General features: G+C 48.8%; 1 protein-coding gene across 1 annotated transcript in view; it reads right to left on the bottom strand.

Annotated features, from left to right (window-relative positions):
• The window catches only part of LOC113969712 (collagen alpha-1(XXVII) chain-like), a 144,810-nt gene that overhangs the window by 36,612 nt on the left and 89,541 nt on the right, over positions 1 to 18,657 (bottom strand). Inside the window, exons 26-35 of the mRNA XM_027687805.1 lie at positions 17,019 to 17,072; positions 16,178 to 16,231; positions 12,991 to 13,044; positions 5,581 to 5,634; positions 5,181 to 5,225; positions 4,964 to 5,008; positions 4,688 to 4,741; positions 3,851 to 3,904; positions 1,545 to 1,598; positions 116 to 169 (exon numbers count right to left, since the gene is read on the bottom strand). Coding sequence (XP_027543606.1) covers positions 116 to 169; positions 1,545 to 1,598; positions 3,851 to 3,904; positions 4,688 to 4,741; positions 4,964 to 5,008; positions 5,181 to 5,225; positions 5,581 to 5,634; positions 12,991 to 13,044; positions 16,178 to 16,231; positions 17,019 to 17,072 — 522 coding nt within the window. The remainder of the gene's footprint in view (positions 1 to 115; positions 170 to 1,544; positions 1,599 to 3,850; positions 3,905 to 4,687; positions 4,742 to 4,963; positions 5,009 to 5,180; positions 5,226 to 5,580; positions 5,635 to 12,990; positions 13,045 to 16,177; positions 16,232 to 17,018; positions 17,073 to 18,657) is intronic.

The following is an 18,657-nucleotide window of genomic DNA, read 5'->3' as shown; positions in this document are numbered from 1 at the left end:
AGGATTACGGGATGCCCAGGGCAGGGTCTGCCTGCCCAGCTGTGTTTGAGCAGGGACAGATCCTCTGGGGAACTGTCAAGGCACAGAAGCCCCACGAAAAGGTGGCCATACTCACCCTTTGGCCAATGAGACCTTGCTCTCCAGGGACTCCCAGCTGGCCAGGATCACCCTAAAAAGAAGGAAACTCAGACATGGAGACAAGCTGTTTGCTGATGGTGAGTGAACATGAAGCATGTCCCATTGCACTCCTCATTTTGACTTTTTCTTTCCTTCTCCCACACAAACACCTTCAGTTTTCAAGGGGGTCCAAAGGCCCAGCACAGGGACACCTCTGGCAGGCTCTGTTGCAATAAAGCTTGACAGGACAGGGGTCAAGGAGTGGTCTGTGCTGCCTGCAGGTATTCCCTGGGCATGGTCCTTCCCAGACAAGCAGCAATGCTGGGTGCAGTGTGGTGTGGTGGCAGACATGACCAGAGCAAGGGAGAAGAGACCCAACAGCTCTTTGAGCCCCAGCCCCTGGAGGAACACCTGAATCTTTGATGGCACCAAAAGGAGAGAACCAGAAAACTGGTCTGCAAGCGATGACTGCCCAGACCAGCCTCGGTTCAGCTCCTTCCAGCTTGGAAGCTCCAGAAGGAGCAGGACAGGACTCTCCCTCCCCGACTTCCCGCAAGGACCTGTTGCACTGACAGTGGGTAAAGGGGTGTCTGTGCAAACCATCGTGTCCTGCTCCCCAGGAGGGCAGCCAGGAGCACAGGAGCTGAAAACACTCGAGCAGTATCAGGATGCCAAAGGCACAGTAGCTCCAGTGAAGTGTCAGAAGATTTGCCAAGGAAAACATGGCAAAGGATGGGGCTGGGGGTGAGAGTGAAAAGCAGCACAGAGGAAACTGCATTTAATCCCCACGTAGAGTCTGTTCAAATGCTCTGCTCACAGGAATGAACCTTCAAACCAAGGGGGTTAGGATGAAATAAAAACTCCTCTGAGCTGCTCAGCACAGGGATCTTATTCAAACAAAGAGATGGCTTTTATAGGCCTTTCCATGAGGACAAGAAGGAGAATTCATAGTCTGGAGCAGGCCACCCTTTCCCTGTAACCATCAGAGGAGCTCAGTCCTCACAGAGTTGAGGCTTGGAAACTGAAGGTATTTTTAAGTTTGAGACCTTCCTAAGACACTTCAGGTTTCAAATTAGAAGCTGCCTGGATCTCTGGGTCTTGAGGACTCCCTTCTCCATTCAGATTTTGGATCTGAAGAGAGCTGAGCTTCATTTCCAAAGCCCTTCACAGTTCTTAAGGCACAAGATCCCTGGGACGGTGCTTCTCCCCAGCACTGATGGCCTCCCCCTCAGGTTAGGGCTCAGGAATTTGCAACCAAAGGCTAAAGTTAACTGGATTTTATACTTTAAACTTTATCTTTTGTTGAAAGCACTTTCTGCTTTAGCTGCTGGAGGGCAAACCTGCAATGTCACTCAGTCCTGCAGGAACACAGGTTGCTATTATCTCCCCAGTCTGACAGAGGAATTGCAGTAAGGGGTTTTTCTTACCTTCATGCCAGGTTCACCTGCAAGGCCAGGTTGTCCCATTGAGCCAGGCGGTCCCTGGGAAAAAAAAAAATCCAAGATGATGAAAAAGCCATTGTAACTAAGGAGAAAGCAAGATCAAAGACATAATTCCTTTAGCAGAGCCCTCCTGGGACAGCCGAGCCCTGGTTGCAATGCAATTACCTCCCTGGAGCTGGCTCGGGGTTCGCAGCATCAAAGAGGCCCAGGACCCCTGTGCCTGCTTTCTGGGAGGGCTCTGATCAACTCTCACACCTCCCCTCTCCCCAGCCTCCTCTGCCAAGCACCTTTCCCTACCTTCTTCCAGCCCCTCTGCTTTCTAAGGTAGGTAACCGCACTGGAACTAGCTGGGAAAGAGGGGGAAAGGTCCAGAATAAGACTTGAAAGCCCTTTACCAGGGTCGAGACTGGCTGTTAACAGTGGGCAACAAAAATGCTTGGCTGTGCTTTTGCTCCCTTATTCCCAGCAGCCCCAGTTCTCCATTAGCACTGGTGTGAGCACATTTTATGAACCATGTGGCTTGTTTTGTTGAGGGTTAATCTGCCCCAGACTCCACAGCTTCAGGCTGAGCCTTTGCCCCCTATTCCCAGAGAGCCAGGGGCATGATGGTGCTGGCAGCTAAAGGGAGCCAAGAGCAGCAAGGTTACACTGAATCCTCCAGCACAAATTTTGGCCAGGTTAGCCCTGACAACCCTCACCCCCTGTCTCTGGCTGTACTGGGCCAGAAAACATCGAATACCAATGGCTGGGATCAGACCAGAAATCAGGCTGGAGTAGCAGAGGGAAAGTGTCTCGCTCCTCTGAGAGGGGCTTGGCATCCCTCAGAGAGCCAAAAACGAGTGCCTGACCTGGGAAATGATGGGAAGCAAGATAGGAAGATGGGAGAATGACCTTGCAAACTGTACTCCCTCAGTGTCCAGTGCCATGTGCAGCCCCATGACAGCTGGGTCATGGTCGTTTGCTATGTTTAGTACTGAGACCTACTGGGAGCTTTAATCTTTGTACATTTTTCTCTTACCTCTGGGAAGAGTGGGGAATGAGTAAAAAAAGCCCAAAGATGGGACAGTAAAGCTTCTCTTTAAAGGATTTGAGTGGTTTATTTACTTATGATATTTGCATTCCGGACAACAATCTCCCTTCTCTTTACAGTTGGGAATAAAGGAAAAAAGAGCACATAGTCAAGGGAGCTGCCCAGGGAATAAAGCCAGTTCCTGGCTTACTGAAGTGGATTCAAGCAGAGGAGGGAGCAGGGTGTATGTTGAGTTTGTGAACAAATGGTCAAGTCACGCAATGAGAAAATTCAAGCTCCAATGAAAGCAAAAATCCTGCTTTGGTTTCTCCAGAGGTGCCAGTGCAGAGAAAAGCTCCTGGAAGATTCACAGATTTGAATGAAGCTCTGTATTTTCTTGGTTGGCAACATCCAGAGTGGCTGGGTAGCAGCTTTCCAGCTCCCCAGTGTGGTTTACCACGCTGAGAGCTCACTCCATCCAGTCTAGCAGCCATGAGAATGGAAACTTTCATGACTCACACCCTTTGCATAGACTGCATTAAAAGCCACCTTTGCTGCTGTTTTCACGACTGAGTGAAACATCGTGTCTGTGTTACAGCTCAGGACCTATGGAAAGGAGCTACCAAAGGGGGACTGGCACACCTGGTATAAAGAGCCAAGAGTATAATATTCAATGGGAGTGAAATGGAGCCAAAACTGCTGAGGAGGTAGGGGGAAATCAAGGAGGCGTCTCCCTGCACTCCATCAGGGCACTGTTTGGCAGCTGCTGCTCGGTTGTGGTGTGTTTGTGCCACTGCTTCATGGCAACGACAGCCCAACAGCACCGTCAGCAGCAGAGGAGTCTCTGAGCTTCCTCCACTGTGCTGGGGCTGCCATGGCAATCTGGGCAGGCTGGCAAACCTGTGTCACGTCAACAGCAGCACCAGGGAGTGGGGAAAGGCCAGTGCTCAGTTTAAATTGTCATTGTGCTGGGTCCCTGACTCTGCACCCTGGTGCAATAAGTTGGTCCGTGGTGCAGTCACCCTTAAAAGGTTTCTCTTGGTGTGAAGATGGGTCTGCACATCCCCCAGCTGGGTGTCTGTGGCCTGCGATTGAAGTGATGCTCAAATTTCTGATTTCCACTGTTTTCTTTGGAAACTGACTTTCAGACTTTAGGGAAATCCTTCCTGATAGTTCCACACCTCCAGGTGTGGAAGGATGTGCCCCTGCACATTTACTCCCCCCTCAGTCCTGCCACTCTTGATGCAAGGGGAAAACAAACGGGAGCAAAGATCACACCTACCTTATGCCCGATTTCTCCCAAAGGCCCAGGTGGCCCCTGTGGTCCTTGTGGACCCTGAAAAACAGATACACAAGATTCTTTTCATACATGTCTTCATTTCTGAAGGGCCATCACTTCCGTGGTCTGTAAGATAAAACATCAGCTCCCCCCCACACCTCAGAGGAGTTATGCACCGTGCAAGAGCTGGCCAGTGAGATGGAGAGGCAAGCAATGGGTGTGCTGAGGCACCTTAGCAGGCAAAGAGCTCAGAAGACCTTTCATCTTTCTGGCTCCCATCTAAAATAACTGCAGTTGGCAACCTAGAAGTGCTTGGTTTACCCACTCCCTTCACAGTCAAGGACAGTCCTCACAGACACAGAGAGCAGGAAGAGACCTCTCTTCTTGCTTTGGTGGTCCTGTTGGCCCTACTTGAGGTCTGTGTCTTCCCCTGTCACCCCCCAGTGCCTCCTCCCAAGCTGTAGGCTCGGTTCTGACATCATCAGCCTCCCTCCTGGTCCCCCTTCCACTCAACCTACCAGCCCACTCCAACTCCTCCTGTTACATCTGACCTTGCCCCAGCCCCAATCTTGCCCTTCTTTTTTCCCTTCAAAAATCCACCCCAGCCTGTATCCTACACTCTCCCTGGCTGATCCATGCCCCCCTTTTCTGACCTTGTCTTTCCTTATGGCTCCTAGGACTCTAGCCAAGTCCTTCACATCTCTGACCACGCTGGAGTTGGCAAGGACAGAGAGGCTGGGAATGGGATAAGTGGTGGGGAGGAGACAGACAGAGAAAGAAATGAAGTGTCTGTGTGTGCACTAGGAAAGAGAGAGGAAGAGAGAGTGATGAGACACTTGCCGGGTCGCCTGGAGCCCCTTTTGCTCCTGGAGGTCCGGAAGGTCCTTGGATACCCTGGAAAAATTAAAAACACCAGGGTCAGCCCCAACCCCACAGAATCCTTCGTGGCTTTCAGCAGTAACATGCATCTCATAAATGCTCCAGTTAAAGGAGGGGGGAGATGCCCTTTTAAGTGTGAGACACTGTCCAAATTCTCCCTCCTGAACCAGGACCCAAAACTTACAGACTTGAGTGAACCTGAGGTTATGGAAGGAAGCACAAGGGACGGACACTTACTGGGAAGCCGCGTGCTCCAGCCTCCCCAGTCTCCCCCATCTTGCCCTGCAAACACACAGTTACAGCAATCAGCATTCGGGAATGTGCCGACGCACCCGCGGCACTTTGGCCAGGAGAAGCTGCTGTTCCCTGGGCACTGGGAACGTGTGGGTGCCCCCACAGAGAGGACTGACACCATGCCAGGCTTGGCAGGCTCTGGCTCTCACAGAGGACATACCTGCAGCCCATCTGGCCCCGGCCTGCCTGGCTCCCCTGGTCGGCCCTGGAAAGCAAAAAGACAAAATCACATCAGCAGGAGCACAAACTGTTGGTGATGCTCTTCTGCCCCAGCCCATCTGCTCCTGTGCATTTTCCAGCAAATATCCCCTCCAGTTCCCTGCAGCTTTTGAGAGGACAAATGCCCACCATCCTGCCCCAAGGTACACCCCAACCAGCTGGGAGTGTGGGAAGGGCCCCCAATGCCAACATTGGATAGATTTTACTCTGGTGGCAACACAGGCTCATCCGTGCTGGTTGCTCCTCATGGAGCAATTGAACATGCCCTGGAGGAGGAGGATGAGACCTCGATCCTGCCCAGAGCATTTCACAGCACAGCTCAGAGCTGCCTTGGCACTCACCTTGACACCTCGTGACCCCGGCTCGCCCACTGGTCCATCAGGCCCTCTGGCACCCTGGAAAAAGGCAAAAGGGAGGCAAAAATAAGAACATAGAAGCTATGTCTCACTGGAAAATCCAGCTGTCACTCTAGCCTTGGCCACCAGGACAGTCCATGAGATCAGTCCTGGCTAAGCCGACCTGTACCTGCTTGTGTTGAGCACAGCAGTTTGGAGCCCAGGACTCAAAAGATTCTTTCTGTGTTTTGTTGCTTCATTTCTCACCGTTACCAGCACACAGAACTTTTTATTCCTATTAGACCAGCTACCAACCACAAACCAAAGCCAGAGGAGAAAAGCAGGTCAGGAACAGCCTTATTTTCAGACAACGGTTACGTGACAACAGTTTTGCAAGGCAGAGACTTGTAGTTCCAGCCTTATTGATAGCAAACCTCTTCATTCCTAGAAACCTTGCTTTTCCAACTGCCTCTGCCCTTAACCCTTGACATACCACACAATCTCATCATCACAATCAGGGCAATAAATCTACAAAATACAGAGGGGCACACAAGCCCCCAACATACAGTACTTTCAGATTGTCCTGGGCCCCAAATTCCTCAAAAAGAGCAGGGTATATTTGCTGGCAGCTGAACTCCAGCAAAGCCTTCAGCTACAGCTACTTGCTGTTTAAAGATTTGGCTGCTGTTAGGGACCAGGCAGGTGCTCATGCATATGCAGGTAGGGAGGAGTTCAGCTGGCTGTGCCTGCTTCTGCAGGTCTGGTCCCATGTCTGGCATCTCCTCCTGGATGTGTGAGTGTGTGGAAGGCATGAGGAGCTCAGGAGGTGTACAGGACATGCACCCTGCTGCAAATGAGCAGGTGGGATTAGCTAAAAATGAACAGCTCATGGCACAGCTCTAGCGTTGTTGAGGAAGGGGTGTTCTTGTTCCTCCAGAGTTCTAAGCAAGGGGAGCCCTGGGAAGAGGGGAAGACTGTGAATAGAATCAATGGTTTGATTGGAAGGGACCTTAAAGACCATCTAGCTCTCACAGTAATTTCAGGAGAGTTGAACACACAACCCTCTGCACCATTTGACCCTCAGAAACCAGTGTGTCACACTGACAGAGAATAAAGAGCCACAGTGAGAGAAAATAAAACAGTTAAAAAGGGCATATCAAGAGACTATTAATGGGCTTCATGTTCACAATCAGGTCATTAGCTCAGTTGGGACTCTCAGGCGCTACTGCAATACAAATAATAAATAAAAACACAGAGTGGTGTTAGAATGTAGTGGTAAGAGGAATTCTGAGAGCTGGCCAACACAGAAAGAGAGAAAACAGGAGCCAATGTGCTTAATCGGGATGCAAACCCAGTGCCAAAAGTAATAACAGGGCTAGGGAGCCAATGCCTTAGAAAAGCAACTCCAGGATGACAGGCAAAGAGAGAGACTCACAAAGAAAGGCACTGTACAGCAGAAATGTATAGGAACCTCAGCCAAATTATTACAGCAGACAAACACTGTCAATATAAAATAATGCAAAAACTTCTACTGCACTTGGCAAAGTTCTGTGCCGCTGAGCAGAGCTGAGATTAAATAACCAAGAGCCTGTATTGCATTGCCAGTAAGGCACAGCTCTAAAGAATGCTCAGCCTGGTCTCCAGGACAGATGGACAGAGAAGGAGTGTGCCCCAGATGGGAACCCCACAACCAAAGGGGGTGTTTCACAGGTTGGGGCTTTGCTGCACTGACGTCAGGCAGCTCTCACCAGCCCAACACCCCAAATGCTGTGGTTCATGCTGGCTCCTAGATCAGAGAGCAGTAAAGACCAAAAGTTTTATTAATCCATGTCCCTATAAACCTCAAAGCACAATGACAGAAACCAGAAGGTCATTTAAAAGCAGGGCTACTGACAGCTCGAGTCAGACAGCCCTGTAAGTTTGGGTGGTGGGAAAGCAGGGCTTGGAGGCATCTTGGGGCTGTGTGGGGTGACTGGGACACCCAGCAAATACACAGACCTGCCCATAGGATAGGAAGGTGTCAGCACGGTTATGACGCTGGCACTCTAGGAAAGCACCTTGCTACCCAGCTGCTCATCCTCCCTGGAAAACAAACTGTTCCCCTTCTCTTTGGGCAGCCACTCAGAATACTTTGTGCAATTACACCTTTACTATCCAAGCTGATGTGGTGACCTGCGTGTGAAGCAGGAGAAGGATGTGCAGATGGGGAGGAGTCCATAGCTCAGGCCTGGAAGAGGGAGTGGGGATCAGAAGCAAGTGGGATGTGGAAATGACAGTGATGACCCAGGTTAGAGGTTTCTCTTCCAAGGCAGATCCTGTCAGGAAGGAAACTGGGATGTGTCTGGCCCTTCCAGACCCATCTTCTGTAGCCCATCTTGTCCTGTCCAGCCCCTTTGCCACTGCTGGGCTTCCCTAAACTGGGTGGAGGCTGTTGGGTGCCCTCAGTACAGCAGTGAGGGCAGTGAGGGCTGTGGTTCTCAGTGGTCCAACCCAGCAGGGCTGGCTGGCTGGGGGACTGTTTACAGTATCCTCATCTCTTCCAGCAGAGCCCTGTCACCAGCACGGCAGTATCTGCCAGGGCAATCTCACTTCACAGCAGTAACTTGCCTAATCCCATCGCAACACAACTCATCAGCATTTGACCTAAGGAAGGAGAAGGTGACCCTCTGTTTGCAGGTGCACGTGGCAAACTTCATCTTCTCCAGCCTCCTGGGCTGAAACCTGGGACAAAGGCTTCCCCTAATCCACCCTGACAGGGAAGGCTACATTTAGTCAATTAGTTAAATCTTCAAAACTCTCTATTACTGACAACGCTGGTCAGAGACGAGTGAGTGAAGTCCTGGCAGCTCTCCAGGGAGATCCCAATGCCAAATACTGCAAGGCACAGCACGGTGCCTTCCCACCACAGACCTGGCAGCCTGGCCTTGCAGGCAGGGCTAAACAGAGCCCCTGGGCTGCCCTTGCAGCATCAGTGCCCTTTGGTCAGTGGGAGCACATGCCAGGACAGAATTTCCCTGAGATGTGCAGCTCTACCGGCAACCCCAGACTAAACAAGGTGCTAAAATGTTGGCCAGGTGTGAACAGTGTCAGCTCACAAATGCAGTGGAACTCAGCTCCAGGCTTTGCAACTCAGGTTTATTGCTAGTCCAGGTGAGGCAACAGGGATACATGCTGCTGCTAGAGTAGATGAGGTTCCTGCAGAACTAAATACTCAACAAGGTGCTTCTGTAGAGCAGTGCTGCATTTCCCCCTGTTCAAACAGCTACTCAGAGCTCCAAGAGAGACGGTGACGAGCCTGTGAACTGCAGCACGAAGGAGCAGTCAGTAGCTCCTTTCCAGAAATCCAAAGCTTCTTCCTTACCCCTTTATCCAAATACTGATATTTCACTATCACAGTCTGGCCAAATGAAGAGCCAGCAGGTGCCCTGAGTGAAGCCAAAGGGAGACATCGCTGGCCATGGATCTGGAGTGAACCTGTCCTCAAACACTTCCAGTGCTTTCTCAGTCAACCAGAAAGATCCCTGGAAGCAAAACAATACACCCCTGCTTCTTCTCCATGAAAAAAACTCAGCTGGGCCCGGAAGAAAGCAACTATTTTCAGGTTTGCTTAGATAACACCACTTTACAAATCCCTGGCATTTACAAATGTCTGCAGTTGGTGATGCTGGGAAGCGCTGGGTCCACGTGGCAGAGGCAGTGGTCCCTCCCCTCTGGCACAGAGCAGCAAAGGGCTTTGAGTGCAGGTGTTCTCCCCTTATCTCAGCTTTGCAGGCTTCACCTGGGCAGCAGTTAATGCAGGAGCTGGATGAATGGTGGAAAAGAGAAATGTGATTTGGGATTTGAAAAGCTTCTCTTGTATCACCTGAGCCAGAACCCAGCAGTGAGAGGATAACATTCCAGAAATACTGACAGGCACCTTGGCCAGGAGAATAGGGCAAGGTAAGGCACTTAAAGCAGGATTTCAGATGCAGCTTTTTGATCTGAGTTGCCAAGTCCTGGTTCTGGCTGATATTTAACCTTTTGCAGAGATTCCCAGTCTTTTTGATGACATTTTCCTCAGGAGAACTTGCTGGAGACCACGCATTTTCCTGCTGCGAGGAGCTGATTAGAAGAAATGTGCTTTAGGATTTAAGTGAGATAGAGTGAGGGAGTTGCTGAATCAGCTGCCCCCAAATTTAAACCTTGATTTGGTTAAATAATTAGTTTTAAGCATGTACATAGCTGTCACTAGCTGAATGTTAAGCACATGTTCAAGTGCTACACTGAGTACAGATGAAGGAAAATGAGCCTGGGCTCATATGTCCAAGTTTCTAGTCCTTAGGGAAGAGGAGAGGGGAAACCACATTTGAGGAAGATTGTTCAATATCAGTTTGGTGGACTAAACAAAGACTTGTGAAGGAATAACAGCTCTGTCAGGACTAAAAAGGAGGTTACAATTTTTAAAGAATTTTCTTTTTAAAATATACATATCTTGACAGTACAAAAGCTATCACACCATAAATGCAGACTCCTAAAAGTCTCCATTGTTCTTTACAATCAAAACCATATTTGCTATTTACATTTCCTTCAAAAGCAAATTTGCTTTAATGAAGCATCCATAAACAGAGCTCATGGAATTCATAAACATCTGGCAGGGGCTACATTCATGTTTCCACTCTGAATTGAATTACATCCCTTTTGTAAGCTGGGATAGACAGAGGCTAATGTCTGAAATTACAATTGGGGGATCATTTCCCCATCCTGAGAAAACCAGGAGCTGGAGTCACAGGACCAAGTAAGCAAAACATAGAATATTCTGTGCCTGGAATATCTTTGGAGAGTACGAAGAAAAGGAAAACGTGAGCAAGAGAGATACAAACCAGAAATTCTCCAGGCAGGAGATCTGCTGGTCCTTACAAATAGCAGCTTCTCTGCATCATATTCATTGAAATCTGTAGGATTTCGGAGCAAAGGCCAAGTTCCTCCTCTCTGCTGGGAATCTTAGAAAGGATGCCTGTCTGCCCCACAAATTCTGTATTGGTTATATCACTGCAGTGCTCAGACACACCAGGTTCCACCACTGCATTTCTGGTTTGCAGGGCTGGGATGTGCTTTGAAGTCTGGGTTCCCTGGTGGGGGAATGTCCAGAGGGAGTGACTGGCACAGAGGCTGCTGGACTGAACATCTGGAGAGGAAATGTAAACCCAGGCCATGAAGCTGAAGGTCCCTATTACGTGGTACATCATTCTGAGGATGGACAGTGCTGGCAGTAGTTCAGTTGCAGTCCTGTAGGATTTCTCCAGAGGGTTTGGCACTCTGGATCCAGCTACACCCAAAGGCAGGTACCTGCTGTGCCAGCCAGACTCCTTTCCTAGGAGCTGAATTCAGCTTTGCTCTTGGTTTTACCTTGTGTGATGATAACAGATATTTCCCTTTGTCATTCCTGACAGTAGGAGTGGAACTGGAAACAGCCTGGTTGGCTTTGCTTTCCTGGAGGGCTGAGGACTTGAGGCCAAGCAGATGTAAGAAGCCAAAGAAGGTTTCTGTGAGGGAATCTTGCACAGCCCAAGAGCCAAACCCTGCAGTTGCCCGGGGATGCCGTAAGGAGCTCAGTGCCAGGGATGTGGTTGGCATTCCTGGCTGGCAGTGGGGACGAGGCCGTGCTTGGGACTCCTCTGTCACTGCGAACATTAAAGACACTGGCAGAAGCATCTGATCCCCTTGGAGGACTCACCTCTCCAAGAGCCCACACATTTGCAGCCTGGATTCATCCAGAAGGTGTTTTCTGTTCAACTCTGTGCTGTAGTTTTACCTTGAGGTATTTTCCATCACCCATTCAGAGCCTCCCGTGAGGGAACACCTCCAGTTTCTCATCCGTCAGGATCATGGATGTCCCGGAACCTCACTCCCCAGGGGCCTCTCTGAGAGTGAAACTGGGGAGTGAACTCCATGGGCCTCCCCCCCAAAGGAGAACAGAGGCATGGAAGCTGTTCTTCCCAGTCACAAGCTAAAAGCTGAACCCTGACATACATCTGCTGAGCTTGGATGTTACTGGTGTCCTTCTAGATGTGATTTTAAAGCTTAGAGCAGTTCCAGGGTACATAACTCTGTGGTCATAAAGCTTCCTAATTGGTTATTCCATTTCCTATTGCTGGTTACAGCTATTTGAAGAGAGTATTCACTCTGGCATAGGGAAACATATGCAATCCTTGGCTGTCCCAAATTCCCTAAGCAGGACTTGCAGTAGAAGCAGAGATTGGAGGTAGGTAAAATGTATGGTTTACTCCAGCGTGATCTTTGAAAATGAAACAGATGCTTGGAGGGAGAAATGCAAAATATGTTGTTGTTGGGGCCTTCAGCAAGAACCCATGTGCGCTCGCTATTAATACTTTGTAAAGCAGCTGGACAGGGAAAAACAACCCAAAGCAGGGATGGATGCTCCTGCAATAAATATCCAGTTGGAGAAGAAAGATTGAAGAGCTCAGCGGGACGTGGGTTGGATGTCACAGGCAGGAAAACAAGCAGCTTTGGCAGGTCTAGAGGTCATTCTGCTGTCGGCTGTCACCCAAACAGAGCAGGAAGCACCACACAAGAGCTGACTCAGAGTGCCTGGGAGCTATTTATCGGTGTAACACGGACTTGTAGCACCAGCAGTGATGCCAGTTGGTACCATCACCCAGCACTAGACTGGGGCTGCCCTTTCCAGGCAGGAGTCACACATGCTTCCAGTGTGGGACTGTTGAGCTATGTCCAGACAAAACCAGGGCCTTGTGTTATGGGCTGGAAAAACCCATAGAAAGACACAGGATGTGCTTATAATTTGATCTGCTGACAGTGCAAAGCACACCTTCCTCACAGCCCTGCAGAGCCCTGCTGGGAGTTATTGATCCTATGAGACTGGAAAGGGAGACATGGGAAGAACAGGCTGCTCAGCTCCTTGTCAGCACCATTTCTGCTGACCTCGTCTCTTAATTCTATGTCATGACATACCATTTCCCCCTTTATCTGCCTTTGGGTAATCACAGCACTTCACATCTCAGCTGCTCTCTCTCCCTTGGCAACAGAGGCACCTTTTCTGGTCTTCTACCTGTACCCTTTTCCTGACTCAGATACATCTCCAGATGATTAAATCTACACCATTCTCACAAGAAGCATCTGTAAACAGTGGTTTTGACACTGCAAATGGTTGGAAAAGACAAACTGGATCACTTCCATGCTAACCTCCACACTGGACACCCCTCTGCCCTTACACATCACCTGCATTCACATCCCTGGTAAGACTTCCTTCAAAGCCCTCATGTTTTATGCACAGCAGAAACATGGCTGTGGCAGCACTGCCCAGCTTCTGCTCATCTTCACACCCCCAGGCTAATCCACTGGATTGCTTTTCCAATGGCTGAAAGAGGAGAGGGATAAAAGCTCCTGGAAAGCGCTTACCCTGCGGCCTTTCATCCCTCTGATCCCTGGCGCACCACGGGCTCCTGCTGGACCCTGGAAGGGGAAAAGGGAAACAAAATGAAGACGGAGGAGGAGGAAGACAGGAGCTGTTGGTATGATCCCATGTCCCTACGTGATCTGCAGGGGCCTCAAGTGAAGTCCCTTGACCAGCAGGTTGGTTCATTAAACTCTTGCCAGACACATTACCATATTTACTTCTCTGTAAATGGTCTTTTTTTAAAAATCACTGATGGTCTTTGGATTATGAACATTTAGGCCAAGGATCCTGGCTGAGGTTTGTATGCTTAATGACCTGCAGCCTGTTATCTCTGTCAGTGGTGTGATGTGAAGTCAAACATCCCGAATTCCCTCCAAAGCTATTAAAAGCAGCTGTTGCTCAGCATCTGTTCAAAAATAATAATAATAACCAGGATCTGGTTTTTAGTTGTCCAAATAAAAAAATCAGACACCTCATCTTGGGTATCCAAGTTTGATCTTTTCAGCCAAATACCGATTTTTATCTTCAAGTAATTGTTGCCCTGTTAGTGCTGCATAAATATTGATACTGGCAGACAGATGCTAATTTCATTTGGACTGTTGGTGCTGTGGATGATCCTGTTCTTCTTACATTTACAGAAAGATTTCAGGTTTTCTTTTCACCTGGATTTGTACACACTTGATTCATCAATGTGCATACAGAAAATGCAGAAAACTAGGCTTTTTTTTCTGCTAAAATATTTGTCAGTGTCAAAAAAATAAAGGATATGTTCAATTAACAGGACTTACTTCTGTATTATAACTCTGAAACCGCATATTTAAAATTAGTGCCTTCCTGCTGTCAGAAAAGAAAACCTCAAAATGACACATTCCATCCTTACTCTCTCAAACATTCCACATCAAATTTGGCTATTTACATAAAAAGAGCTTTTACCAACTGTCAACCCAGCACACTCCGCTAAGGATCAGAACAAAACTGGGCTGTGATCTTCCTACTGCTCATACCACTGCCACTAATAAAGATTCTGCTTTTGGAATGGAGATGTTGAGAACACAAATGCTTAGCTGTTCCCACTCAAGATGGAAAAGTCAGTTGACTGTAACTGTATTTGCGATCACAGTAAATCTCAGTTTTGGTAGTGAGGTCAGCAGTGACTGGCACAGACAGGCAGTACATGTGTCAGATCCCTGTTTTATAGAGACTTTTATGATAAACACACACTGAAATGAAATTCTTTGTTGGCATTTGGAATATCCTCCTGGAAGTCTCAGCCTAACTGAAACAGCTTATGAAAATACAAGTACAGAAACACTTGTCGTGATGGTAAAATGTTGAGGGAACAACTAGATACCATGCTGGGAATTTCAAGGAACTGTTTGGGAGAAGATAAGTGACCTTTAATATGCCTATATATATATACTATTTTAAAAAATGTATATTAACACCATGATGGTGAGCAAGGAGAGGGAGAAGGAATTCATAGGTCCCAGTGAGCTGAAGCTAAGGGCAAAGTTTCCTACCATTGACTATACTTTTGCTTCCCATTCCCAATCACCCTCCATTGAATTAGTCAGCCATCAGACTGCTATAAGGCTCACTGGAGAGCTTAATCTCAAAGGTTTTAACAGTTTAGGACAAACAACAACAGCATGCCTCAGGTCTGGCTTGAAAAGAAAATAAGGAATGTTTGGTGGAGAAACAGCTGGAATTAATGAGCAGGGATTTGATATTAGGGGATTATTTGATTTACTGGCTTTGTGGGGAAGTTTGACTTATTGAATTATGACTTTTTAAAATGCAGTCTTGGAGGAAATATTTTGCTTGGATGAACTTGTTATTTGCCTGCAGGAGAAGAGGGAACTGAAGGAAGTGGAAGGACCCGGGGACGGTCTCAGCTCCCAGAGCTCTGCCGAGAGGTTTTGACATCTCTACTCAGAGCTGATGCCTCAACTCATAGTGTTGTTATGCCCCAGTGAAGTCAGACAAAACTCAGCCTCAACTAAAGGTGCAGTTAGTGGTGCACTGGACGGTGTTCAGGAGCTTTCTGCCACAGGGCCAGCACAGAACCTGCCTGGGCCAAGGGCGATCACAGGCACAGAGCTGGTGGGAGCCTGCCTAATGCTCCAGCTATCCCCAAGACATGCAGCAGCTAATCTGATGGGGAAAATTGCTAAAAATGGAATATTTAGAGATATCCAGCTGCCTCCTAGGCTTCTGTCAACAGCAAGTGCTGCCACGAGGGGCCACAGAGCAGCTCAGTGCTGGCAGCTGCTGGCAGCATCATCCCACTTTTATTGTAAGGGCCTGGTGGGTGCCATATATCTGCTTTTAAGGCAGAGATGGGGCACCTCGAGGTGCTGTTTGACCTCAGACCTTCTCTTTCCCTCACCTCCACTGACTTCCAACTGTGCAATCCGTGCCGAGGCAGCAGCTGCCTGCAGCCGGTGCACCCGGAGCATCCCCGAGCTCCCCGCATAGGGCACAGCTGACCCTGGATCTGGAGGTCAAGCCTTTGGCACTGCCCAGGCATTTTACTACTGTGATCTTCCTCCTAATTAACAGCACTGTGGGAATTCACACACTGAGCAAAATCCATTCCCTGCACCCGCCCAGAGCTGCCTTTCTGTTGGCTCCAGCGAACAGCACACAGCGGCACTTGTGCTGCTGGGAGAGCCCGAGCTCCGTCTAAACAACGGCTGTGGGAAACTGGAGCTGGGCTCAAATCTGCCTCCACAGCAATTGCACGCTCCAGCCACAGCTGCACATGTGCCAGATGAGCCCATCCAGATGGAGGGTCCATCTGGGGCAGCTGCTCTGCTGCTCCTCTCACGCCAGTGAGGGCTCTGACCGCGCACGACGGGGTCACTGCATGATGTGATCACCACACTGCCAACAATTCCCAGCCCGGAATACCCAGAGCTAGTGAGCCTGTGTCCTTCTAAAAGACTGAGGCTGGATTGTGATTTTTGCATCCCCGATTCGGGAAATGGGCTATAAAAGTTTGAATTAAGCACTGCTTTTTTTTTTTTAGCATCTCCTTCCATGTTGCTCACACCCATGCCCTATATCACACCCCTTTCCCTATATCTGTTGTTCACATCAAGCTCAAGTAAACTGGGATACAGTTGCTTGACTTAGCCTGCAAGTGTCTAGGATATGGTATTACAAGTGATGATAGCCTTTACTTACCGTTGGTCCAGGGATCCCAGGAAAACCCACTCCTCCTGGCGTCCCAGGGTGCCCCTAAAAGGGAAGGAAGAAAAACATGCCTAGTGTGAATGCCCAGAATCTGCTCAGCCCTGCATCCTCCAAATAGGAAAACAGGAAAAAAGGCATTGTTGGCTGGTTGCAAGGTCATGCAGGTCTGATATTAATCAGGGTAAAATGTTTCAGAGGCCGATAGAGATGGCCAGGCTGTCGATAGCCCAGCTCCAACCTGGCCACTGATATCAGAAGCGAGATTTTCCGAACAGCCCAGAAGAGAATGGGCTGAACTAATAGGAAAATCTGCCTTTGGGTCTTGTACAATAAGTGTCAGAGCAAGACAAGGTCCTGCTGATGTTCCCTCTGTTAAACTCATAAATGGGGTTCCCTGAATGGCAGAGCACAGCAGGACACTGAGAGTGCTGCCCAAGCACCCTGCACCTCCAGCTGCTCAGGCAACTGGGGATGTGCACACAGAGCCCTGTTCCCAGATTCTGTCTGTTCAGGAGCCAGGATGCTTGGGAACAGGCAATCCTTGAGTTCCTGGTTGTCTTCACTTGACACAGCAGCTCCTCAGCTGATGGAGCTGCAGAACACGCCTCGAAACCCAGTGCTTCTCTGAAGGGGAGACTGCAGGACACAACTGCTGGGGAGAGGTTACACCTCAATATCCAGTCAGTCAGATGGCCATTCCCATTCCCACAGAGAGAGGAAGAGCTTGCAGCTGTTGTCATGTAACTAAAGGACCAGGAGAAGCTGCACCCTTGGCCAGGACAGAGACAGAGAGGCAGCAGCAAGAGCGAGAGAATGCAGACTTACTCCTTACCATCGACCCCTTGACTCCTGGAGGGCCTGGAGGTCCCACTGAGCCACGGTCACCCTAGGAGAGAGACAGGTGCATGGGAAAGGGTGATCTAGAGCAATGAAACAATTTAAAGATCCACAGATTCATGTCTCTGCCACTAGCTTTCTACCAGAAAGGCTTCCAGCACAGAATGATCATCACCCTCTTTCCATCCATCTCATCAGAGTAGTTAAAGGACTACAGGAAGAATTAACTAATCCTCCATATCTAAAGTGAAGGGATTTTACTCTTGCCATCAAGAGGTTTGAAGGAAACAAGCCACGCACTGAAGACCACCTTCAATTCCAAACAGTGCTAGAATTGAACCCCAGGAGATCTTCAGCCCTTCCCACCCCAGGCACGTCATCCCTGTTCTGCAGTATCATAATCCCTCCATGTGCTGGCATTTTCAGAGCCATGGATTTGAAAACTATTGTCATGGGGCCTTGCTGAGAGCAGGGGGTCAAGCTGTCAAAAACCAGAGCCTGGTGCTTTCAGAGGAGACTGTAGGTGTTGTGGGGGAACTCCCTGTCCTATGGCTCATACTGAGACCTGGAGGTCAACAATGACCTGTAGGCCTGTGTTTATGAGGGGCTCAGAGCCAGATGACTCCACAACCCACCCTGAAGATACCATTCCTTCTGAAACAAGCCACCATTTGGCATTAAAAAAAATTAAAGTACCAAAAAATCACTTATTAATTCCAGAAGTCTTACTTATCCCCCCATGCAGACCATCTCATGGTCTAAGTGCATCCTGGACCCAAGGGAAGGAGACAAGATATAAGTCCCCACAAGCACCACTGTGACCCACTGACAAGAGGGTGGCATGAAGGCATGGCTCTAGGAATGGGACACTGAAAACTCCTTAGGGAGATGGTGGCAATTCCCACCACAGCTGCCTGTGCCCTCCTTCCAGACCCAGTGATGCACTGGGAATTAGGTGTGTTATGTTCACGTGCTCGAGGGGGACGAGGAAGGAGGATTTAGCAAATGCTGCCAAGTAGGTTACGCCCAAAATCTGACCTACCTTCCAACAGCTAAAGTGTAAGGGGAAATATTTTCTGGGCTCGGAGGAGCTTATTAAAAACAAACCCCTGAGTTTGTGTTGTCACCAGTTGGCCTCTGTAAACCAACGTACAGATTCTTTTCCCCCTGGATGGATGGATTTTATTAAGGATGTATTAACTGTATTGTTCTCTTTGATAATCTTTGGATTCTACTGGCTTCAGTCTTAAGTTTTGCAGCTCTCAGGATGGAGATTGCTGACTCAGCTATGTTTAATGAAAGCATATTTCCCACTTCATTTAGCTCACAAGAGCATAGTAAGCTGTAGGATACTATGCCAACTGGAGGCCTGGTTGAGGTTTTGATTTGATGATAGTTATTTCTGTCATCCCTAAGTTTGTCCTGGTGAGAAGTCTGATAGAAATCACAGCTGTGCTGAGCATCTCCGAGGGCAGATTTTCAAAGGACAGCCTGAGTTTGCCTTGACACCAATGTCACATCATCGTGTTACAGAGTTGATCTGGAAGATGAGAATGGCTCACGTGGTCAAGGCTTTGGCATGGAAGTCACAGGGACAGATGTGAATTTAATGGAGTAGGAAAAAAGATCTTCCC

The sequence above is a fragment of the Neopelma chrysocephalum genome, unplaced genomic scaffold (genome assembly GCF_003984885.1).
Source record: "Neopelma chrysocephalum unplaced genomic scaffold, ASM398488v2 Primary Assembly neopelma1_74, whole genome shotgun sequence".
Classification (NCBI taxonomy): domain Eukaryota; kingdom Metazoa; phylum Chordata; class Aves; order Passeriformes; family Pipridae; genus Neopelma; species Neopelma chrysocephalum.
This window is presented reverse-complemented; position numbering and strand designations above follow the sequence as displayed.